This window comes from Ambystoma mexicanum, chromosome 4p (assembly GCF_040938575.1).
Source record: "Ambystoma mexicanum isolate Mex_15411 chromosome 4p, UKY_AmexF1_1, whole genome shotgun sequence".
Classification (NCBI taxonomy): Eukaryota; Metazoa; Chordata; class Amphibia; order Caudata; family Ambystomatidae; genus Ambystoma; species Ambystoma mexicanum.
The window spans coordinates 55,730,846-55,756,439 of NC_090927.1; the positions used below are offsets into that span (position 1 = coordinate 55,730,846).

At 46.7% G+C, this 25,594-nt stretch overlaps 1 protein-coding gene across 1 annotated transcript in view; it reads left to right on the top strand.

The window, feature by feature from the left end:
* LOC138452738 (vomeronasal type-2 receptor 26-like) overlaps positions 1–25,594 on the top strand; it is a 433,093-nt gene that overhangs the window by 22,115 nt on the left and 385,384 nt on the right. Inside the window, exon 3 of the mRNA XM_069605086.1 lies at positions 23,817–24,565. Coding sequence (XP_069461187.1) covers positions 23,817–24,565 — 749 coding nt within the window. The remainder of the gene's footprint in view (positions 1–23,816; positions 24,566–25,594) is intronic.

Below are 25,594 nucleotides of genomic sequence, written 5' to 3' on the forward strand. Positions count from 1 at the left end.
CATGTCTGCTGGCTGGGCCATGAGGGGTGTCGGAACATACCATAGGATTGCATGCATGAGGAGCACAAGTGCAAACTGCATGCATTAATCCATTATCACTCCTGCATATAGCCGTAAACATTACCAGGTATGCAATGAAGTGCAGAGACACTGGGTCGGCCAATAGAAGGCAAAGTCGGATGAGGAATCAGACCTAGCAACTTCTACATTCCCAACATGCACAATGTTGAACCACACACATAGAATGGAACAAGACCACACACAGCGTCCTGGGAGCCCTCAACTGTGACCTTAGTAACTTGCAACACAGCCATGCTTGCAGATGTGCAAGGCCTACACAGCTGTGTGTACAAGCAATCAACAGACACAGTGCCCACACCAGCACATGTATCAGGGACATCAGAAAACATTAACCACATGTACCACAATGCACCACCCTGTTGTGTCAATGCATGAAATACATGATCTCTGTAAAGGAAATCACGAGTCATGCTGCCCTGCCTGAGGGAAACCCATCTGCCACACTTAAAAATATCAGTTACTGCACTCAGTCCACAGGTACACTGAAGATCAGTATGCCTGTCATGTCACCTTAAGGGACACCTCCAAGTGCAATGGGCCAAGTATGAGAACGATTATGTTCAGCAATCATTGACTACCACCAAGATATGATTGACTCATCCTAAGTACCTTAGTTCCACCATGCCAACCCCCACCCAGCCGTATCACAGAAACGTAACCCTTCCCCCGTGGCCCGTACCACCAATGTAAATCTGACCTAGTCATATGGGGGAAGGTGTTGATGGACATGTACATGGAGACATGAATTAGTAGTATGCATACTGGGGATACCACTGTGTTAGATTAAGCCAATTAGGTAAATGTGTGATGATCCACTGTACATGCACAGTCTATTTCCATTGGTAACACATCAATGAATACTGAGGTCATCATGGACATTTGGACTTGATTTGTGAGAGTGCAGGTTCACATTGAATGGTCCTTGGGACGGCAACTGTACCCATCCCCCCACCCATGGATCAGCCCGGGTCATTAAAAATGGAACATGTCATTTGCAGTTATGAATACTTAGTTGCATTTAATCATGAACACTGTACAGGCAGTGCTAACATGGAATTACTAAATTCATCACAAGTACCCTTTCTCTTGCTCCCATGCAGGTGATGCTGGGTATCACCTGAAGGGCTGGCTCATGACCCCCATCATACAACTAGTGAACATGCACGAAGAGGACTACAACCGTGCACATGTACGCACTTGTGTCACCATTGAGCAGAAATTTGGCCTGTTGAAGGCCCGGTTCCGCTGCCTCAGCAGGTCGGGGATGGGAGGGCACTCATTTACGGGCCAGCGAAGGTGGGAAAAATAGTGTTAGTATGTGCCATGCTACACAACATGTGCATCCGGTGCAACGTCCCCCTGCCCCCTAACATGGACATGATGCCACCTGAGGATGAGGATGATGATGAGGAAGATGGTGGAATTCCTCAGCGGCACAATGTAAATGAAGGACGTGCGATACGGCAAGATTTAATTGCCCCGTACTTCAGATGGACTGGAAAAGACAAGGCACTGGGCATGGGTCACACTAGGCACTGGGCACTGTAAATAATTAAATAGACACACACTCAAGAAGAAATGTTCAGTCATGTGTTTTTCTTTTACACACCAGCTGTATTGAATAATGAATAACTATGTACAGTTTGCATTATTTAACTGCCCTACTGTCCCCTTGAATAGACCCCACACACCCTCCCCCACTACCCCACACCCAATACCCCAACACCCCCTCCCACACTACCCCCACAACCAATACCCCAACACCCCCACACCTAATACCCAACACCTCCTCCCACACTACCCCCACAACACCTTCCCAACTACTCCCTCCCCACATGCACTTGTAAGTTGTCCTATTCACACCTCCTTTTGGGAGGAGGGGGGTGAGCCTCTGGGCGGCAAACAAGTCGCTGTGAGCGACGGATAGGGCTAGTTTGAGTTGAACTGGCCGGCGTTGTGCTGGAGGATGGGCCGGGTTGGGGGGTTGTGGTTATGCTCTTTTGTTCCGCTATTGCGGTTGCCAACTGGACTGGGCCATGGCAGACATGACAGCATTTCCTTCGCGCACACTCAGCCACGTGGAACACGGCTCTGCTAACCATTATTGCAGTGTCTTGCAGGGCATCCTGCATGGTCTGCCATGTGCATTCAGCCTCTGTCACGTACTGTGTGACCGGGGCCTGCATGCCCTGCTGCCGCGCTTCCATGCGAGAGAGTCGCCCCTCAATGTCCCTGATGTGGTGGAGACCAGCTACTGGCAGGGGAGGTGGGCTCTGAGGTCTTGCAGGACTGAACAGAGCGTTGTCGCTATGAGTATCTGGCCCACTGGCCTCCACTGCACAGTGTGCACTTGAGCCATCTTCAGGTGTACCTTGCATGCTTGCCTGCTTGGGTGGCGTTGATTCTGCCTCCTCATGCTGGCTGTGGCCTGGGGAGTCTGCCTCCTCCTGCTCACCGTGCAGTGCGGATTGTGCTGCCTCTCCCTGCTCGCTCTGCACAGCAGATAGTGCCTCCTCCTGCTCGCTGGCCACAGGGGATTCTGTCTCTTCCTGCAGAAGTGCCTGCTGTGCCCCAGATGTTGCTGAGTGCCGGGGGGCCTTGCTGGCAGAAGTTGATGTTTGCCGGGGGGCCTTGCCAGAAGTTGAAGGTTGCTGCTCGGGCTGCTGGCCAGTCTGTGTTTCCTGGTGGCAGGGGTCTGTGCCATGGATGGTGTGGCACGCTTGTGGCTTGCCGTGGAGGTAGACGGCTCCTGGCTGGAGGCAGTGTCTTCGGCACAGCGCTCACGTGCAGCGGCTGTCCGGGGTGTTGTGGCATGTTCACCCTCGCTTTCAGATACTGTGCCTGTGGGGGACAGTGGGGCAGGGCATTCATTATGGGTGTGCATCCATCTGACATACATCAATGCTAGTACATTCTGAGTCATGCGCATTCTCATTGACATGTTGGAGAGCCTGGCATGGTGCACACAAGAATGTGGGGGGGATGCAGTATCGGGGCATCCTTCTGGTGCAGCCATGTTGTCCACAGTGTCTGTTGGGTGGGGTACAGGTGTCTAGTGGTTTGCATGTTGTGCATGCCACAGGGGCTGTGTGCCATGTGGTGTTTCATTGTGGAACTTATGTGCTCCCATTCTGTACGTTCATGCATTGAGGTTTACTCTGCGTGTATGGACATGGTGGGTGTGACAAGTGTGCAACTGGTGCTGGTGATGTGTGCATCTTGCCATGAGGTGACACGGTGCAGTTGTACAGTGATGTGTGTGTGTGTGTGTGTGTCTGCGCATGCAGATGGTACTTGTGTTGGCAATATAGGGGTCATGTGGGGTGTGTCAGTGGGGTTTGTTGAATGTGTTCGTGGCAGGTACATTGTGGTTTTGTGGGAGGTGGCTTTCGGTGGGTGCAAATACAGCATGAATCTGGTGCCACCTACTTGGCATTTGGACTTGGCCATTGGCATTGGGGATGAAGGTGTGTGGTGTGACTTTGGGATTACGGTAAGGGACACTCACCGTCATCATCCGATGTTGCAACTCCCTTCTCCGCATTTCCTATGCCCTCAATACCCTCCATGTTGATGACGGTGCTGCAGGTCTCCTCCCAGAACGTGAGTTTGAGGGGGGATGGCGGTCCGCCTCCTGTGGCCAGCTCCTGGCTGTGCTCTGCAGCAAGGAGGTTACAGAACCGCAGACGTAGACCATCCCAGCGCTTGCGGCAATCGCGGACAGTCCGGGGTGTTGTCCCCACTGCCGATACCTTGGGGGCCACCTCCTCCCATATGGCTTTGTTGCGCAGTTGGGCTGGCTGCCGCAGGTCAGCGTCGAAGACGACGTCGCCATGTTGGGCGAGTGTGTCTGTCAACATGCATAGCTCTCAACTCACCCGCTATTGGCAGGTGTCACCCGCCTTGAAAGCTGATGAATCACCCGCCAAGCTCCTCATACGCCCATTCACTTCTATGGGCCTCTCACCCGCCAAAAAGAAAATCGGGTGTTTTCACCCGCCTTGGTGAAAGAAAGGTTGGGAGCTATGCAACATGTTTAGCTCCTGCTTCCTAAAACTTGGTTTCCGATGACGGACAGTGCGTTGCCCCGATGACCTGATGGTCTTGTTTGTTCCTGCCTACTCAGTTATCCTGTTGGACTGCTGTAGACTGAGGATTGCAATGGATTGCGTTTTTAAAGATGGCCGCTGGTGCATTTCCTGTTCCGGCCCAATGACGTTGTTTCCGGTGACGGTATTACCGGCATCGGGGTACTGGTAATTACGGCATTGTCGGTGTTGGTGCCTGCATCATCGAGGATGCCGGTACCGGGGGCTTTGGGGCCGTTACCCGCATGCCGGTGCTACCATTTCCGGCATACCGGAAGGCGCGTGCACGCTGACTCGGAATCTAATGTACATTCCGGCAGCAGTGCTACACAGACACGGTAGCACCGGCATGCCGGTAATTTATTTTTTTACCGGCAAACTCTTAATGAGGTATCATGTCATTTCTTGTGAGGATATCTGTATGTCATCACTGCTTCCTTTGATATCTATGTGATTTCTTGTGAGGAGAGCTGCATGTTGTGACTGCTTCCTTTGATCTCTATGTGATTGGACCCAGTCATAAACAGAGCACATCTTTAAAAGCTATACACCAACACATTTCACTAAAACAGCCAGATCTATTGGTTTTGCCAATGCTTGTTTCTTAATGCTGAGGGTCCCCCTAGGCATTTCTTGTGAGGACATCTGTATGTCATGACTGCTTACTTTGATATCTATGTGATTTCTTGTGTGGACATCTGTGAGTCGTGACTGCTTCCTTTGATCTCTATGTGATTGGACCAAGTCATAAACAGAGCACACATTTCACTAAAACAGGCAGAACTATTCGTTTTGCTAATGCTTGTTTCTTAATGCTGAGGGTCCCCTAGACATCTTCCTGTGTGAAGAGATGGGTAGTGTATTGTTGAACTCCAGTGGAGATTTGCAGGTAGATCGAGTGTTATCATGGTGTTACTAGGGAATTGTGGCCAGGCAGCAAATTAGGTGACTGATCAATTGTCCTAACATCCCCCTCTTGCAGTCTTAACATTGTCTGTGTAGGAGGGGTGCTGTGTGTGGACTCCACACCCTTTACCTTGGCACTGGAGTGAAGTGATGAAGAGGCCACGATCATTCTTTGGATGGGCTGAGGAACTCTGGCAATTGGGATGCGTCACAGGAAAAGATATCATGTTCCCTCTATGCTCTATAGATTGTGGGAGAAAGAAAGATGGAATATGATTGTTTTGCGCTATTTCCCTATTTGTTTTGAAAAAGGCTCTTGAGCAGCCGAAACACGTGTTAACCAGGAATAGAGGGCTTTGTGATTTCGAATGGAAAACTCTAAAACTTGCACAACGATTTGCTGTATATGGCCAAATTTGCAAAATATAAAGGAAGTTGTTTTTGGAAACATATGTGTGGCGCAATCATTGTGTGGCAGACCACTTTGATCTGTTTTCAAACCAAGGAGGTAGGGGATTGGTTCCTCCAACAAGTGCCACACGGATGCGACATGGCTGGAAAGCATTAAAAATAATCTAAGGTCGCCAACAGAAGAGGTTGTACCCACACACATCCCCACAAAAAACTCTCACCTCCGATATAAACCTTGGATCATTTGACATCTTGTGTCTTCAAGAAATATGGATGCTCAAAAAAACAACGATCGATGGCTTTGAGATCACCTTCTCCTCAGCCCTGAGAGGACCCACAGGTAGACCGAAGGCGGGCCTACTAACAGCAATCCGCATAGGGTCCAACCTTCAACTGACCAAGGTCGTAAAAGAAGACCCCCACATCTTGGCCACCTTGATCCAACAATGCTCACTTCAATCTGGCACAAACCAACAGAAGAGCATAACGTACCTATTGGTAAACGTTTATTGGAATTCGAGGGAAAGCCCAACAGAATTATTCCTCCCTAAAATGGAAGATCTTCTGGACGAAGCCAGAAATAATGAAACTATTGACAGCATAATCATTTGTGGGGACTTAAACGCTAAAATAGCGTTAAAACAAACTGAAAACCCACCGAGGAACTCTTTGCCCAATCCAAGTACAAACACCACTCCTACGCCTGGAAATGGGCCAACCTTATGGCATCTCACGACCTTCTTTATGCACACTCCCTGGGAACTAGCAGGACGACACGCCATCTTGGACCACGTATATCTTTCCAGAGAACTCCTGACACAGGTCACCGGTTTTGAGGTCACTCAAACACTCTATAATGATCATAACCTTTTGAAAACAACCTGGACAACCCCCTCACTTACTACCAACTGTTCGCGAACATTTATGCCTACCAACATCGAGACCAACGCAAACACTACACGCCTCCGATTGAAGGAGACAGCGATAATTGATCTAACAAACAGTTACCGACAAGCAAAAATACTGAATAAGCAAAACGAGATCACGAGTCTCACGGACTATTGCCCGCTATTGCTACCTTACCAGGTGAAAAAAAACAGAGGCAAAAACCAACCCAAGGCCCAACACCACAATAACCTGGTCCTCGAGAAAGAAGACTCACCATTAGAAGAGCGAAAAGAAAGGCTGTTCGCCTTCCTTCGATCACTAATAGTGTGGAAGCACGGATAGCGACTAACCGATATAAGAACTGGTTAAAAGGCTACAAAATTCAACTTTACCAAGAAGATTCTGAATCAATGCTGAGAACGCTCAGTGGCAAGCAACCAAAGGTTTTTTGGCCACTTATATCATCCAAAAGCTGCTTAACTCAAGACACTTTAACAACTAGCGTCCCAGAAGAGTCCTGGATTACTCACTTCTCAGCTCTCTTTGACTCGCCACTTTATGCAATTGAATCTTCCGGTGGAACCACCGACAAATGGGACATAGAACTCACCCCACTTAGCATCGAAAGCAAAATCAAAAAGCTCAAATCATCACGCGCTCTCGGTCCAGATGGGCTCTCCAACATGGAGCTAAAGTCTAATCCCGCTTGCTGGTCCACCTTAGTGGCTGAAATTTTCGAATCCTGTGCTTCAACAAAATCCATCCCTTTGCCCTGGAAGACAGCTAACGTGGTCCTGATATATAAATCAGGTGAAAGAGGTGATCCCAACAACTATCGGCCCATCGCGCTGCTGGATAGCATCGGAAAGCTCTTTGGATCATTTCTTTTGGACAGTTTCAAGGCCTGGGTTCCTTCATCTGAAGGGTGGGACCCGTTCCAAACTGGATTCACAAAAAATCTAGGCACAACGGCCAACATATTTGTGCTTAACAACCTTAAGGCCAGAGTACTGGAAGGCGCACTCCTCTGTTCTTGGCCTTTATTGACCTGTCCAAAGCCTTCGACAAGGTCAACAGAAACAAATTGTTGAAAAAACTCCTTAGCTGGAACTGTCCTCAATCGCTGTTGGAACCCATTCAAGAACTGTATTCCCAGACATCCATGAGAATCCGACTCAATGGTACAGGCCTCCTTTCCACAACTATCCCGACGAGTCGCAGAGTAAAGCAAGGATGCCCCCTGGCGCCGGCTCTCTACAATGCCTATACAGGAGACTACCAACACTCTGAAAAAAGCGTCAAAGCATTTCCACCGACCTTGGGCACAGAAAAGGTCAGCAGGTTGCTCTATGCTGACAACATCATTTTAATTGACCAAACCCAGATCGGGCTACAGAGAAAACTGGACAACTTGAACGAATACCTCAAAACCAATGACCTTGAGAGCAACACGATGAAGATCAAGGTGATGCGACTGGTCAAATCAGCCAAACGAAAAGTCCACGGTGCTTGGTTCCTTGCTGGCGCACCACTGGAAGAAGTTGAAACCTTCAGATATCTGGGCATCACTTTCAGTAATAAAAACAAAGAGCAACTGATGCAAGAAACCTTGGACCTCAAAAATAAAACCCTGACCAACCAAATGATCCTGATGGACAAAAAATGTGGTCGCTTTTCACTCAAAGCGGCGATCCCCTTTTACAAGGCGAAAGTAGTGCCAGCACTCACTCACGGAGTAGAAGCCATGCCAATCATCCCCGAAACAATCTGGCCAAAACTGGAAGTCTTTCTCTGGAGGAAGCTACTCCGTCTTCCAGCTTCGACCCCAATGGCCCTGATAAGAAGAGAACTCTTATTTCGCTCAAGGGTACGGTGTCTCTAAACAGCCTGATGCTTTACAGAAAAATGAGATTGTCTAAAGAAAAAATCTATACACTCATCCACGAAGAAATGGAGAAAGGTACAAACAAAATGCTCCAAGCATGGATTAGTAAAAACTAGACAATTTTGGAAGAGATAGGAAGCACAGAAGAGAAACTCTTTACTAATCCAACAAAGACAGCAACAAAATTCAAAGAAATGGACTGGTGTGATACACAGTTGAAAGCGCTGAGCTATAAGTCTGCAGCCCATTTACCACCCTTCGCGCAAAAAATAAATGAGCCCCTCTGTTACCTTCTGAAATTCCCAAATAAGAAAACCCACTCAACCTTTTTGAGAGCAAGACTAAACATCTTGAAAACAAACGAGGTACTGGGAATTTGTGGCAAAACAGAGGCAAACTTCTGCCGCTTCTGTCTGACACCTGATACAATCGAAAGCTTGAAACACCTGATCCTTGACTGCCCGGGTCTAATCTCTAACAGAGAAACCCATCTTGGGCGTCTATATTCAGAATTGAAGAATATTGGTGGACGTTCTTGATGAACGGGCTAAGTCGAAGACCAGTCATAGCAATGGGAAACTTCTTACATAGCCTCGAGTTGGATTCCCGAACCTAGAAGGTGCAATATTAAAGGACTTAGCCCTTCGCAAGCCAATCTAAAGAAACCCAAAGAAACAACACGGGGGAAACAACACAAACTTAAAGAGGAAATCTTTTCCTTTGTAAAAACTGTTGAAACAGTTAAATACAATAAAAAAAACAAAAATAGGTCTATTAATACAGCAAATGCCTCCAGTACACGGGAAGGTGTGGATCTTCACAGATGAACTTGGCTTTGAAAAATGGTATTACTTCAACACTGTTCCGCTTAATGGCAATTTGGCCTTTGTCCCACATAAACAGGAGATTCCAGGTTTCTGAGAATTTTCCTCGAAAACCAACCCAGAAAGATATCCAGAAGACTACTTTCTTAAACATGTTTGGTTTTGGAATTTTAAGTGTAACTTGCCTCATACAGAATCTTACGACCTTTTTGGAAATTGCACTGGGAAGGAAGATCTGGGTATTTTGGGAGATCACGGTGGTCCTAGACTAAGAGCAAAAGACTACCCAATTTACAACACGGCCTATGCAGTGGTGTACGCATTAGACAAAGCTCTTTCATCCCCGAATGATCAAAAAGTAACAAGTGGAGGCGCACATCATCAAGAACTCAAACCCATTAAGGTAAATGTAGGGAAAAGACAAAACTAAAGAAAGCTACACGCAAATTAGTTTACAAGAAACAATGCTATTCAAGTGTTCAAGCCTTGCCCTTTTATATTTCTGAAATACTTTACTGACCGCAACAGGCTCATTTTCTATTTGGCTATGCTCCGGCTCTTTTCAGAATGGACACATATTTCGGAGAATTGTATAGCTGTTTTTCTGTGTAAACCGACTTCCAGGTTAATCAACAGCCATTGTTTTAATGAGAACAGCGAAGTAAGCCTAGTTTCAATATATCCCTCCCTATTATCCTTGGTGCATCTTGCCCCCTTCCTTTTGGTTACTTACTACAGACATCTTTCTCTCCCCAGCCTACAGTTTGAACCAGTTGGTCTCCCAGTTTTCCTTCTACCCCCCCAGTAATGTCCTCTGTTTCTCCACGACCTCACTTTAATATAAGAGATAACCCTGATCCTATCGCCAGAGCTACAATTCGTGCCATTAGTGCATTTGTAGGGTTTAACTTGCCTCCCCTTTGGACCCCATTACTCTCCTCGCTCATTTCACCCTTCCATTTCACCCATCTTTGCTCGCGCTCTCTGGACTGACTCACACCAGTTCTGTCCTGATTTAACTTCATATCATAGTTACTTAGTTCTCAAACCCTCCATGTTTGCTTTTGATTTGGCTTTACTTTAATAGGTCCCTCTTATTTCTGGAAACGTTCATGTTTGGCTATATCAATCAGTCAGACCTGTGTGTTCCTGCTCACAGGAAAGGCCAGGAATTTCCGCAATGATTGGGGGATAATCCATTGGGAGAAATTCTAACCCTCTTCGCACCAGCTTTTGGAGAAACAGCAATTTTAGACATGCCCTATTCCTTGGCTTCCACACAGAACATCGCTGATGGGTCTCAGTCAACAGGCCCCTCCCGCCTCATCCAAGGCTCATGCTTTTTATTGACCTGTTCTGCGTTCTTCTCATATATACTTCATATATGTCCATATCGTTTAATCACTCACTGAAATAGTTTCTCAAATTAATGGAGGTGACCGTTCACACGGATGGAGCATTTCATTTCTCCTTGGTTTCCAGACATGGGAGCATGTATTTGTCTTTGCAATGGCATAGAGTTGTCCTCTCCTGGTATTCCTTTCCAACTCCATACTCAGACCTATTACCCCCTATCACACTCTATGGGCAGAAGCTTTTAAAACACACTATAACCATATATTCACCGGTCCACTGCAATGCTATTCCTCTCGGCCACGCACGGTACGTAATTCTATGTTTTATCTCCATCTCGGTTTCTCTTTGATCTGAATTACGCACATTTCCCAGAAAGCAAACAAACCAATGCAAATGTGTACCCTAACATACACAAAACGATTTGTAATAAAATGTGGATCTTATTTGGGATTAATTAGAAGTACAATTAGGATCACAATATTAACATATTCTAGATCTTATATGTATATTTGCACTTCATCATAATGAGATTAAAGCCAGTGCCTTATACATGGTTCAAAGCAGTTTGAAATTGGACTGATCTTTCATAATAAAAGGCATTTTGGATCAGATTAGGAGACATTGTCAACTACATTTGCTTGCTGTGAAAACAGGCAATTTCCTTAGGTCACTCTCATCAAGGGTTTGCTTCACATGCTGTGCATGATCCGGCCATCTGAGGGTTGGGTCCGAATGGTAAAACAATATATCTTGTCAATGGGCTGGTCTGCAATAAGAACACCCTGTGAGAATCTCTGTTTCTTTTTGCCAGGCCACACAACCGTCAGATTCTCCGGCCACATCCCACGGTTGCATAGACTGTATGCCTGCAAGCTACCTCAGTTTCTTGGGCAAGGCATGAGATGGCGACTTTATCTTTCTCTTCTGGGCAAGGGGGCTAACAAGATAATCTATAGGTTTTGAGAATGTGTGAAGCATCACGATGAAGGGTCTAAGTGATTCCCAGGCCAACAAAGGAGTGTGTCTATGGTGGCACTATTTCTGATTGGAGTACAGAGATAGAGGATCTGCAGAACTGGCAGGTTAGTGAGTGAACACAAAACACCACTCACCACTGGTAGGCCCAACCTACACTGGGCCCCATTTATGATCCTACTTTGTTGCCTCTTAATGCGATTCAGTGCCCACGCTTAGCACCTTTCTGTTGATATTATTGTTGGTCATTTCCATCCTGACCATGGTGCATGTAGCATCAACTCTTAATAAACATCTTGAATAATACTTACAGCATAACCTTACATGTTCTTAGGGCTCCTACTTCTATTTACATACTGCACAGCATCATTTTATAACCTTAAACATGCTTAATACCCCCGATGATACGTTGGTCCTAATGTTTATTTAATGTCTATGATATCATGCTATATAGTGAGTATTTCTGAAATGTACATGTACCTTATAAACCATCTATGAAATAAAATGAACTGCTTAACATGTACTATTTCCCAAATATGCATGTAAACTAATTGCAGAGTGTGATGAAGCAGAGGTGGTCATCCCAAGAATCCTGGCTTGTGACCCTTCTCATGTGGCCAGGCTATCATGATCCTGACCCTAGGGGTGGTGTTCTGAGGGAGGATCACATGAAAGGGGAATCCTCCAAATAACTTCCTGAGAGACCGCACATATTTGATAGCCTGTTACAAAATGGAGGCCTTTGATATAGAAAGAAATCAGAACATTGGGGACTTTAAGTTCCACAATGCCCTAAGTACTGGGACGAGGAAGAGGTGCTCAGAGGCACCAAAATGCAAGATGCAGTCTAGTGGTTCTGATGACCCACACCTAAACGGGAGATTTGAATATTTAAGGCCCTCTCAGGTACAGGCCATGAGAACAAGAAGGTGGAGCAGTAGTAGGAGTTGCAAGCCGCAGATGCAGCAGCAGAAGCCGAAAACTGAAGATGCCGGAGCTGCCGCTTTTTGTGGTGCAGAGTTCGGTCCCGAGAGGGTCTTCCTAGCAGAAAGGCTAAACTGCAGAGGTCGCGCAGCGGGAAGCAGTATTTGTGCAAGCTGTCCTTTGGGAGAAAGATGCTCTCAAGTGTTGCATGCCTGATCGTGGTGGTTGGTGAGCACTGCATTACAGGAAGAGCAAGGTAGGCACCTTTCTAGAGCGGCACGGGCCGCAGCAATATCACCGAAGCTGTCGGACGTGCAGGAGTTCACAGAAGAAATAGAGGCGGTGGTTCAAGCGGACACATGTAGAGAGACCGGTGAGCTGGCCTGTCGTGGGTAACCCCAGAACACTCTGTAGTCGAATGCTGACCACTAATGAGTGTTTTGAATACCAAACTAATGTAGGAAAGTTACCTGGGCAATATACTCATTTTGAAGGGAAGCCAGAAAAGAAAGATTACAATTATTATTGCCAAGACAAAGAAGCTGCAATATTGCAGCAAGAACACGCATTGCCAAAGTAAAAAGGGGACAATATTGAAGGAACTAATAAGGTTACTCACCGTAGTGACCACCTTACTCCTAGTCCATAGTCCCCTTTCCTCCGTACTTATGGGACATTCCTCCGTCCTGTGGGACTGGACCAGAGCACTTTGTAAAAAGCATCACATTTTTAAAAAATGTGTCCTTCCTCTCTTTTTACACGGGGTGCGGCACTTGCCTGTAACCCCGCCCTCCTTAGCTCCGCCCAGCGCATCGCCCATCAGTCCTTTTCTATCGCCTTTAAACAATAACAGAGGAACCTTATTAGAGGGTACGGCGGGCAGGCGTATGGAGGAAAGGGGACTATGGACTAGGAATAAGGTGGTCACTATGGTGAGTAACCTTATTATACTCCTACGTCCCGTCCCCTTTCCTCCAAACTTAGGGGAGATTCCCAAGCACTCCTCACAGGAATTACAGGTGGATGGAAAACTCCTAACTGAAAAAGGTTTTTAAGCACAGCCTGGCCAAACTGAGCATCAGACCTGGAGCTCAGATCCAAACAGTGGTGTTTACAAAAGGCCGATGGAGAGGACCAGGTAGCCGCTTTCGTGATGGTCTCCCAGGGGACATAATTTTGAAAGGCAACAGCAGCTGCCTTGCCCCGTACCAGATGTGCATGAACCCCTTTTGGAGGTTGAAGACCCTGAACAACGTAAGCCTCCGCAATACAGGCAGCAATCCATCTGGAGATGGTCGCTTTCGAGGCCGGCTTACCTTGCGGATTACCGAAACTCACCAAAAGCTAAGAAGAGTTCCTAAGATCAGATGTTCTGTCCAGATAGAACTTAAGAGCTCTTCTAACGTCCAGGCAATGCAAAACCCTCTCAGCCTCTGAGGCTGGGTTTGGAAACAAGACAGGCAAGGAGATTGACTGATTCAGATGAAAATCAGAGACCACTTTTGGAAGGAAAGAAGGATTTGTCCTCAGGACAACCTTATCCTTATAAAAAACCAGAAAGGGATGCTCCTCTGACAAGGCTTGGGGCTCACTCACACGTCTTGCTGAAGGCACAGCGACCAAGAAGGACACTTTCCACGAAAGGTGCTTACGGTCTACAGTAGCCATTGGCTCAAAGGGCTTATGGCACAAGGCCGTAAGGACCACGTTCAGATCCCACGTCAGATGCGGTTTGCGAACAGGAGGGTAAAGACACATGAGACCCGCAAAGTGCCTTTTAACCAATGGGTTTGCCAGTGAAAAAGAGCACTGATCCGTGGATAGTTATGCGGCAACAGCCGAAAGATAAGTCCTGTATGTCAAGACATGGATGCCTGCCTCTGCTAGATGAGAGACAAAAGATAGCACTGTGTCGATCGTAGCCCCCCTGGGGTCCAGCTCTCTGCCTAAGCACCAGTGGCAGAACCAAAGCCATTTGCTCCTGTATTGAGATCTCGTTGAGGGCTTCCTGGCCGCCTGAATAATATGCATGTTATCAGCGGACAAGTTGAGGTGTTCTAAAGATCTGAACTCAGGCACCATGCAGCCAAGCTGAACGATTGTGGGGAGGGTAGCCACAGCTGCCGATCTCTCTGGTGAAGCAGGTCGGGAGCCAACGGAAGCCTGATCGGTGCACACACCGACAGATGCTGAAGCTCTGAAAACGAAAACCTGGCCGGCCACCACAGTGCTATGAGCAGAAGAGAACAGTTCACCGTGCTCCTCAGCTTGCACGGTGTCCGATGAATCAGAGACAGAGGCGGGACAGCATAGGCTCTCATGTTGAGCCAGGGAATTTCGAGGGCGTCCCCCAGAGAGGAGGCTCCCAGCCCGTTCCTGGATGCATACAGGGGAAGTTTCCTGTTTGACACTGTTGCGAAGAGGTCCACTTCTGGAGTGCCCCAACACGTGAAGATTTGCAAGAGGACCTCCGAGTTCAGTTCCCACTCGTAGCTGACCATTGTTCGTCAGCTGAGGGCATCCGCAGTAACATTCAGCTGACCCGGGATGTGCACTGCCACCAGCCAGATGCCATGCTGAACCACCCATTCCCATATCTGAATGGCAAGATCCACAAGAAGGGGGGACTTGGTACCCCCTTGCTTGTTGATATAAAACATGGACACCACATTGTCTGTGCGGATCCGGACTACTTTGTTGACAATCACAGGCTGGAACGCTTTGAGCGCCAGGAAGATCGCCAGGAGCTCCAAGTGATTTATATGAAGGAGTTTGTCCTGTGGTGACCAGAGATCAGAAACCTGAAGAAGGTCCAACGTCGCACCCCACCCCAGAAGGGAAGAGTCCGTCGTGATTGTCACTAGCAGGCCGGGGTCCTGAAAGGCCGCGCCCACTGACAAATTGTTGAGAGACGACCACCACACAAGGTCAGCTCTCATGAAAGATGGAACAGGAATCATTTTGGAGTCGTGGTCCACTGCTTGGCGCCAAGAACTCCGAAGAGCCATCTGTATTCGCCTCATCTTGAGACGAGCAAGAGGAAGAGCCAGCACACATGAGGCCATGAGGCCCAGAAGCCTCTGGAACCACCAGGCCGACATGTTCTCTGATTGTGCAAACACCTGACACATGGCCAACAGATCTGCCATTCTGTCCATGATCAGCTAGTCTAATTGCCCTCAGCTCCAAAAGGTTGATGTGTAGTTTGGACTCCGATGGAGACCAACGACCGCTGACTGTCAGATCATTGGTGTGGGCTCCCCACCCCATGAGTGAGGCGTCTGTCACTACCATTATCTCCGGCCATGGTTGCCAAAAAGGTTCCTCCTTGAGGGTATTCTCCTTGCAAGCCCACCATAGGTGATCTTGAGCCACTTTGGCTGGGACTTGTAGAAGATCTGACATCTCCCCCGAAAATTGGGACCATTGAGTCCTGAGGGCCCATCGAAGGGATCTCATCCTCAATCTGACCTCTGGCACCAGAAAAATGCAGGATGCCATGAGGCTTAGCAACCTTAGAAAGTCGAATGCCGGTAGATGTTGGGCATTTTGAAACTTTGTTAACATCTGCAGAATGTGGTGAGCTCTCTCCTCGGGAGGCGAGGCTTTCCCTGAGGAAGTATCCAGGACTGCTCAGATGAATTGGAGTCTCTGGCTTGGAATCATTTGTGACTTCTTGTAATTGAGGGAGAAGCCCAGTCTGTGTAAGAAGTGGCTGGTCAAGGCCAGATGTTCCTGGGCTCGTTCGAATGAACATGCCCTGATTAGCCAATCATCCAGATAAGGGTAGACGTGAATCCCCCTTCTCCTGATACTCGTTACCACCACCGCCATCAGTTTGGTGAAAACCCTCGGGCGGAGGTCAGCCCAAATGGTAGAACCCGAAACTGATAATGAGAACCACCAATTGCGAACCTCAGGTACTTTCTGTGCTTGAGATGGATTGGCACATGAATGTAAGCATCCTGAAAGTCCAATGAAACCAGCCAGTCCTGAAGCTGAAGAGCCTGAAGGATCTGAGAAAGGGTCACCATCTTGAACCTGTCCTTCCTGAGGAATTTGTTCAAATCTCTTAAGTCCAAGATGGGTCTCAATCCTCCGTCCTTTTTGGGGATGAGAAAATACGGGGAGTACCAACCCTTGTTGCTTTCCGCTACAGGTACATGGTCTATTGCACCTTTCTCTAGCAGGGTTAAAATCTCCTGCACAAGGAGCGGGTCTGGAATTTTTACAGAGTTGGCTCCCGGTGGGTGATCTTGAGGTCTTTGATGAAAAGGAAGGCGGTAACCATGGGTCACTATCTCTAGTGCCCAGGCATCTGACGTAATGCCCCGCCATTCGTCCAGATACCGAGTGTTTCTGCCTCCCACTGGGGTCTTGTGGGTGAGGACCTCAAAGTGGCTTTGCAGTGGCTGCATCAGTGGCTGAGGAGGTAGTAGCCGCTGCTGTGGCTGATCTAGCACCTCTCCCTTTTCCACCACGAAAGGGTTTTCTCTGTTGGCCTCTTTGACCTGCCTGCCCCCTCCTTTTTCCAAAAGAGGAGTAGAAACGAAAGGAGCGACTCTTCCAGGAAGATGAGCCTGCGTAAGAGTGTTGTTGAGGCTGTTTTATAGCGGCGCTGAGTGATTTTGCTGCCGCTTTTGAGGTCTGCAGCTTCTCCAAGCTCTCGTCCGCCTTTCTGACAAACAACCTTAAGCCGTCAAAGGGCATATTAAGTAATCTAGATTGTACATCAGGTGCAAAGCCAGATTTCCTTAGCCATGCAAATCTGCACAGGATCGTGCTAGATGCCATGGACCTGCTTATACTATCCGCAGTGTCCAATCCTGACTGAAGGCATTCCTCCATGCCTCTTTACCATCCTTCACTATAGCGAGGAAACCATACCGCTCCTCACCTTCCGGGATGCGTTCAGCCGCTGATGACATACAGTCCCACAGGGTGTATGTAAATCTTGCTGAAGTGCAAGTGACATTAGTCGATATAAGGGCCATGCTGCCCGAAAAAAAAACTTTCCGGGCCCAAGCATCAACTTTTTTTTATCATCCCTGTCTGGTGGTATTGAGGGGTAAGCTGATTGCCTAGTGGAGGTTGCAGCTTGAACCACTAGACTTTCAGGGGAGGGATGTTTAGATAGATATTCCGGATCTGATAAAGATGGCCTGTATTTTGGTACAAATTTCTTGTTTACTGCTGAAATAGAATCAGGAGTATTCCAATTTACCATTACCCTCTTCTGAAGTGCTTTATGGAATGGAAGAACAGGATCTTTTAGAGGACCTTCACTCAGGATGTCCGTCATGTCATCCGGGTCGAAATTTGGGAAAGCTGCCTTCCAACCCATAAAATCAATGACCCTTCCCATGAGATTTCTATAACTAGGATCAGCATGATCTGTAGGGTCTGGTCTCTCAAATTCCACTTCAGGTGAAGTGTCTAGGCCACTGGCATTTTGGAGACAGTCATAAAGATCTGTTATCTTGGAATTCGGTTCCACTAGCTCTTCAGGGACCTCTCTGCCTCCAAACCTTACTCCAGCTGAAGTGACATCCTCTTCAGTGGAGTGTTCTTCAAAAATGGATGACATGGATCTGAAAAATTCCTCTCTGGGTTGAGGATGGAAAGCTTTTTCAGGTAAAGAGGGTGGTATCGACTTAGGCATGGGCAATGGCGTCGACTTGAGTATCGGGATTAAAGAATGCCTCGATAAAGGCATCGGAGGCGTCGATAAAGAAGACGCTGGCTTCGATGTTTTCGAAGCAGGCTTCGATACTGTTGAAGAAGGCTTTGATACAGTCAAAGGTGTCGATGCCATTTTCGTCGGCGGTTTTGACGCAGTAGTCGTCGACTGTGTCGAGTCGAGTATTGACTTCGACGCCGATGTCGATTCCGCTACCACCGATTTATGCACCTGAGGTTTTGTCTTAGTATGAGGCATCGGGGAACTTTCCCTTGATGACACTCTCGACTTTTTTTTGGCTCTTGCGTGTTTAGACTTTGATTTCCCTCTGTCACTTTTAGAGTGGGTAGAGGCATGATCTGCACGCAGCATGTTTGAGGGGGTCTGGGCCGCCTTCTCGAATATTTTAAGCATCAAAGCCCTAAAGGCCTCCCATTTTTCAGGGGAATCGTGCTTGGATGGATAAGTCACTCTCCTCTCAGAGGAGGAAGAAGACCTGTGACGTCGCTTTTTTGACTTCTTAGTCGAAGATGAGGAGGATTTCCTCGAGCGACTCTTCGATCTCGACCTCCTCGACCCATGTCGAGATTTTCAACTAGATTCATCCGAATCTTTTTGTCTTTTAGAAGACGTGTAAGTTTGCTCCCCTACCACCAGCTTACCTCTATGTTTCCTAGGAGCCTTAGTGGACATGGCCTGGCAGGAACCGCACTTGTCAACCCGATTTTCTTGGCTGAAACACCAGAAGCAATTCCGATGGGGGTGGGTTATTGACATTTTCCTACCACACTCCTGATTTTTTTTTTAAACCTGTCTTGGGTGTGGTGGGGGTAGATGACAAGGACATCGTCGAGAAAAATCCTGATGCACCGTTCGTGACACAAAGCAGTTGCTCGGAAAAACGGAACTGAGGTTATGTTATGTTATGTTAATTGGATTTATAGCGTGCCAAAGCCTGTAGGCATCCAGGCGCCGAGAGACAGATATAGGAAAAGAAGCTGGGCGATTATCCTAGTAAAATAGCATTGTCTTCAGCTGTTTGCGAAAGGCGAGATGGTCCTCTGTCTTTCGTAGCTGAGATGGGAAAGCATTCCATGCTTGAGCACCCTGAACATGGAAGGCCCGCCCTAGTCCGCAAGAACTATTTATCCGCGGCAATGCCAACAAGGAGCCTTCTGTAGATCTTAAGCATCTCTTAGGTCAGTAAATGCTAATATTCTCCTTCAAGTATAGGGGAGCATTTCCAAAAATACATTTGTGACATGTGGTGAGCAATTTAAATTGGATGCGTGCTGCCACCGGGAGCCAGTGGAGTGTTTTCCTCGCAACACTAATGGGTTCAGAGTTTTTCATCCGGAAGACGATCCGCATGGCAGCATTTTGTATCTTCTGTAACTGTTGGATATCGGCCTCATTGGCACCTCCCAATAAGGCATTACAGTAATCCACATGTGGCAATATCACTGCCCTTACAAGTTTTATACGGTTTTCCACCGAGATTAAAGGGGCTACTTGTCTAAGTACCTTTAAGTGGTAGTTAGTGTTTGTGGAGATGGCGGTGACATGTGCCTCACTGTCCAGACTTTCCTCCATGTATGTACCTAAGGTCTTGACTTTCTGCACTATTTTTATGATTCCCAGTGATGTTCAGTACCAACTGAAAGTCGTCTGCATAATTACAGAAGAAGATCCCCAGGGATTCCAGTTCAACACACACAGGAAAAATGTAGATGTTGAACAACAAGGGGGAAAGCCATGCCCCCTGAGGTACTCTGTGCCTCCGAGTAACAGTTAATAACAGTCACCCCAATAGACGCATGACTGGCGGCCCTCCAAGAAGGATCTAAGCCAAATAATGGCATTATTGGAGAGTCCGCCGACAGTAGCCATCCGGATGAGCAGGATTTTGTGGTCCAGCAAATCGAAAGCTGCTGATAGATCTAGCAGCATCAGCAGCCCTGACTTGCTGTGTTCCATTTTACCGAGCATGTGTGTTTGTAGATCTACCAATGCGGTCTCGGTTCTGTGGAAACTCTGTAAGCCTGATTGCATCACATGCAATTTGCCAGTATCGAGTACATTAGATTGCAGCTGTGTAGTAGCTGCCTTATCAATGAGTTTGAGGAAAAATAAGGTATTTGTAATGGCCTTAAGTTAACCGCATCCAGTGGGGCCAAGTCAGGTTTTTTTAACAGGAGAGTGACCGCCACATTTTTAATAGAGTGAGAAATGGAGCCGGTACGAAAAGAAGAATTGACAAATCGACAAAGAAATGGTGCAAACAATTCTCGATACGTCAATATGTATTTGGAAGGGAAAATTTCCGCCGGGCAGTTTGTGGGATGCATATTTTTTAATAACTCCAACATTTCAGTTAAGTTGGGATCTATAAAATCACAAATGGCTGGTAGGTTAGTACAGGTAACTGTTTTAGGTGAGTTAAGTTTGGGTAAAGGGTCTGACAATGGGAGTGTTAATGTTTCCTGTTCAATTTTACTTTGTGCTGTCAGGAGCTTCTCAGCAAAAGCCTTCTGGACTCTATTGCAATCATCAGTGGTAGGTATAATGGAGGGGATACAGACAGTAGGTTTCTCCCATGTCCTAAAGAGCCAGAAGAGTTCCTTTGTCTTATCTCCAGCCTGATTTATTTGATCATCATAGAAAGTTTTCTTGGTCTCCATGATCATCTTCTTGTACTACTTCTCAATGAGTTTCCATGCCAACAGATTCTCATTAGATTTGTCTTCATGCCAGGTATGTTCCGCCTGTCTTTTGCTGATTTTAAGTTCAGCTAGTGCAGGAGAGAACCATTTATGGCGGTTAGGCAGATCCTTAACCGTTTTGTCTTTCATGGGGCATACTTATCCAACATTTTCAACATAACTTCGTTGTACACTTTTATAAGTCTCTCTGGGTCATCAAGGTTGTTTTGTTCATGAGTGATTCTGCGCAAGTCGTTAGAATATGAGGGGTAATGTTTTTAAAATTACGAGATTTAACCGTATGTGCCGTGACATGCACTCTTGCGGTTTTAACAGGAAGCTCCAGGCAACATGTCAGGAAATAATGATCCGACCAGATGCATGGAGTGGTAGAAATAGGTCCAAATTGAATGTTTCCACCTCCAATCCAGTCAAGTATATGTCCGTTGTTGTGTGTGGGCTCTGTATTATGATATACAATATGATGGTTTTTCATCATTTTTTCTAGTTGGAGTGCTTTTTTGGCCACTTTGTCATTTTTCCAAAGGTTAAATCACCCAGAATGACTAGCCATGAGTTTGTGGTCAGCAAAGGTGCAACTAAATTGACTAAATCGTCGTTAAAGTTACATGCCTCCCCTGGTGGGCGGTAAAGTAAGCCCATATTCAGGCTATAATTAGGGTTTGAGGTCAATTTCACATAGATGATATCACATCCAGTGGATTGTATTTTAGCCTCATAACGAAGGTAATGGGCGCTGCTCGGGCCCTTTATACAGCGGATGACGTTGATGCTCGATGGCGGCCCTCAAGGGACTACGACTCCGCGGCCTCGAACACAGAGCCCTCTGGTGGAAAAAATGTCCGAATCAGCAGAGCTGGGAGACAACATATCTAAAGATGAGGAATACTTGGGAGGACACAATCCATTCGAAATATGAATATTATTATGCCAGTTATTGCGCGTCAACCTAGCTTCGCGAAGTAACAGAGTGCTTTACAATCATAGGGGGAAGAATAGGCAGCACCTATGGTGTCCACAAGCTCATCAGCCCTGGGCAATGGGTGCGCGTCAGTTTGGTGATGGCATTGACTCCTCAGCAGTCCACACAGAACCTCCAATCCTTGGTACCTTGGTACCTGCCTGGGAACTGGCCTTGGGGACCACTGGACAGGACCAGGGACTGGTTGAGGATTCAATAACACCCAGATCCAACATCTTGGTGACATCAGCCTGGATGTGGTTCTTAATTGTATACGACATACGGTAGCACCTGCTTTTTACAGGCACACTGTCACCAGTGTCAATTTCGTGCCTACACCACGGGGTAAGGCCTGGTGTCAGTGAGAACAGAGAGGCATACTGCCGGAGCACAGCCATGCAGGCCCTATGATGCTCTGTCATCAGATCTGTAGAGAGATGCACTCCCTCCACTGAGCCATCCTGAGGGTTGCTATGCAGAAAATCCTCTTCTTGGTGTGAAGCCAGCAAGGGGCATGAGACTTCTGCTCGCTTATGGAAAGCCTTGTGGAATACCTAAGGGGCTACCCCAGGGACTCCCATGTCAACCAGATAATTGACTTGGCCCATCTTGGAGATTATCCTGAAGGGTCCAGGCAATTTATCTGCCAAAGCCCTAGGCTTGGTAGGCTCTATCACAAGGATCTCCTGTCCTGGAGTCCAATCCACTTGTGATGCTTTAAGGTCATGTCAGTATTTGTTCAATTCCTGGCTGCCTGAAGATTCGCTGTCGCTTGGCCCATCATCTTTGCCATCCTCCGTCTGAGGCCTAGCACATAGTCCCCCACTTGCTTGGCAGGACCGGGAGGGGTGGCTTCCAAACCTTCTCTGATCTAGACAAGGGGCCCGCTCACGGGATGTCCATAGAGTAACTCAGAGGGGCTGAGACCAACACCCTCTTGAGGTACCTGGGGAAGAATAGGTTTAGGGAGCATAGAAGCAAGGGTGTGGAGATTTGACAACAGGGTAGGGTGGGTGCAATAGCCAGAATTGAAGCTCCAAGTAACCAGGGGCAGAAACAGTGGGGATCAGATCACCCAGTCTCAGGTAGAGTGGGGAGTGGACAGTGTATGCAGATAGGTGTTAGGTCATGATTGCCAATCAGCTTCCATGCTCTTTTAGCTGGACCTGTTCTTTATGGGGTTGACACAGATTCATGCATCTGAACGTAAACTGCAATGAACACTACACAATCCTAAGGTATTGGCTTTGGAAAAGCATCTCTTGTTTTAGTGCACGTCATCAAGGATTTCCATTGGCTGGCGGCCTGATGCCTTCTGTATGGCTAAGAAGCACTGGGATGACTGCCAATCTCCTTTTTTCATAAAGGGGTTATTTATTATTAGACATAAGACCCGCCTCTTTCCTGTACTTGGGTATTCCTGAGTGCACTTAGGAATTCCTATTGTCACTTTGTTTCCTTTCATTTTCTATGATGTCCTTTCTCCTCTTATTCTTTTTATTCAGTTTCTGCTCTTTAGTGATAGCACTGTATATTTTTTCTGATTTCTCCTTTGATCAACTATTTTGACCACTCTCTGGTCCCTCCGTTCAATTTTGTCTTTATTTCTCTAGTCATATTTCTTCTTCATTTTATTTTCACCGCCTTTGTCGCTTTCTGTTATTATCATTTATACATTTGATTTTTTTTCTCCACTTTCTGTCTGTCATTATACTTCTTGTCTGGTTCCAGATTGTCTGTTTCTTCTAACTTTCTCTCTCGTTTTGGGTCTTTCTCCCTTCTTTATTTCCTCAAACCCTTGTCTTGTGCAAATGCAACTTATCAGCTCATGATAATCTAATACAATGAATGAGAGGTGTCAGGAGTTGTCTCTGACAGTATGCTGGGGGAAATCGCATCTGTGTAATTGGTGGTTGCAGTTGAGTAGCTTATTACAAGAGAGTAGTGGTGAAAATATTAGAGTTTAATGAGAACATTATGTACAAGTTTCATATGGATATTTTAGGATTCCATGTTTAGCATTAAGGCAAGCAATATAGGTAAAGATAATTGCATATACTCTGTGAAATCGTACATTTCAATTGTGATTCATAAAATCTTTTGTGTTACCACAGATTAGCGCTGGCTCAAGAGATGGATTCCTCAGTGACCGAGTCTTGTTTCCCTCTACTTACCGCACTGTGGCGAGTGGGGCGCATCTCCATATAGCCATCAGCAGGCTGCTAAAACATTTTGGCTGGACCTGGATTGGTGTATTTTCAATGGAGGAGGGAGACAGCGTGGGGATCATCAAGCGTCTCCAAGAAGAGATCGCCAAGCAAGGAGGCTGCATTGATTTTGTGGTATTTATGCCCACAGTGGCCCGCCAAGATCAAATCCTGAATAAAGTGCAGGAGTCGCTAAGAAGCAGTTCAGTCAATGTCATTGTCTTTCATGGCAGTGCCAAGGCCCACTTCAACATAGGTCTATTAATACAGCAAATGCCTCCAGTACACGGGAAGGTGTGGATCTTCACAGATGAACTTGGCTTTGAAAAATGGTATTACTTCAACACTGTATCGCTCAATGGCAATTTGGCCTTTGTACCGCATAAACAGGAGATTCCAGGTTTCCGAGATTTTTCCTCGAAAGCCAACCCAGAAAGATATCCAGAAGACTACTTTCTTAAACATGTTTGGTTTTGGAACTTTCAGTGTAATTTGCCTCATAGAGAATCTTACAACCTTTTCGGAAATTGCACTGGGAAGGAAGATCTGGGTATTTTGGGAGATCACGGTGGTCCTAGACTAAGAGCAAAAGACTACCCAATTTACAACGCAGTCTATGCAGTGGCTTACGCATTACACAAAGCTCTTTCATCCCCGTATGATCAAAAAGTCACAAGCGAAGGCTCACATCATCAAGAACGCAAACCCATTAAGGTAAATGTAGGGAAAAGACAGAACTAAAGAAAACTACACTCATATTAGTTTACAAGAAACAATGCTATTCAAGTGTTCAAGCCTATTTCTGAGCTACTTTACTGACCGCAACCAGGCTCATTTTCTATTTGGCTATGCTCGGCTCTTTTCAGAATGGACACATATTTTGGAGAATTGTATAGCTGTTTTTCTGTGTAAACCGACTTCCAGGTTAATCAACAGCCATTGTTTTAATGAGAACAGCGAAGTAAGCCTAGTTTCAATATATCCTTCCCCATTATCCTTGGTGCATCTTGCCCCCTTCCTTTTGGTTACTTACTACAGACTTCTTTCTCTCCCCAGCCTATAGTTTGAACCAGTTGGTCTCCCAGTTTTCCTTCTAACCCCCCCCAGTCGTGTCCTCCGTTTCTCCACGACCTCACTTTAATATAAGAGATAACCCTGATCCTATCGCCAGAGCTACAACTTGTGCCATTAGTGCATTTGTAGGGTTTAACTTGCCTCCCGTTTGAATCCCTTTACTCTCCTCGCTCATTTCATCCTTCCATTTCACCCATCTTTGCTCGCACTCTCTGGACTGACTCACACCAGCTCTGTCCTGATTTAACTTCATATCATAGTTAGTTCTCAAACCCTCCATGTTTGCTTTTGATTTGGCTTTACTTTAATAGGTCCCTCTTATTTCTGGAAACGTTCATGTTTGGCTATATCAATCAGTCAGACCTGTGTGTTCCTGCTCACAGGAAAGGCCAGGCATTTCCGCAATGATTGGGGGATATTCTATCCATTGGGAGAAATTCTAACCCTCTTCGCACCAGCTTTGGGACAAACAGCAATTTTAGACATGCCCTATTCCTTGGCTTCCACACAGAACATCGCTGATGGGTCTCAGTCAACAGGCCCCTCCCGCCTCTTCCATGGCTCATGCTTTTTACTGACCGGCTCTGCGTTCTTCTCATATATACTTCATA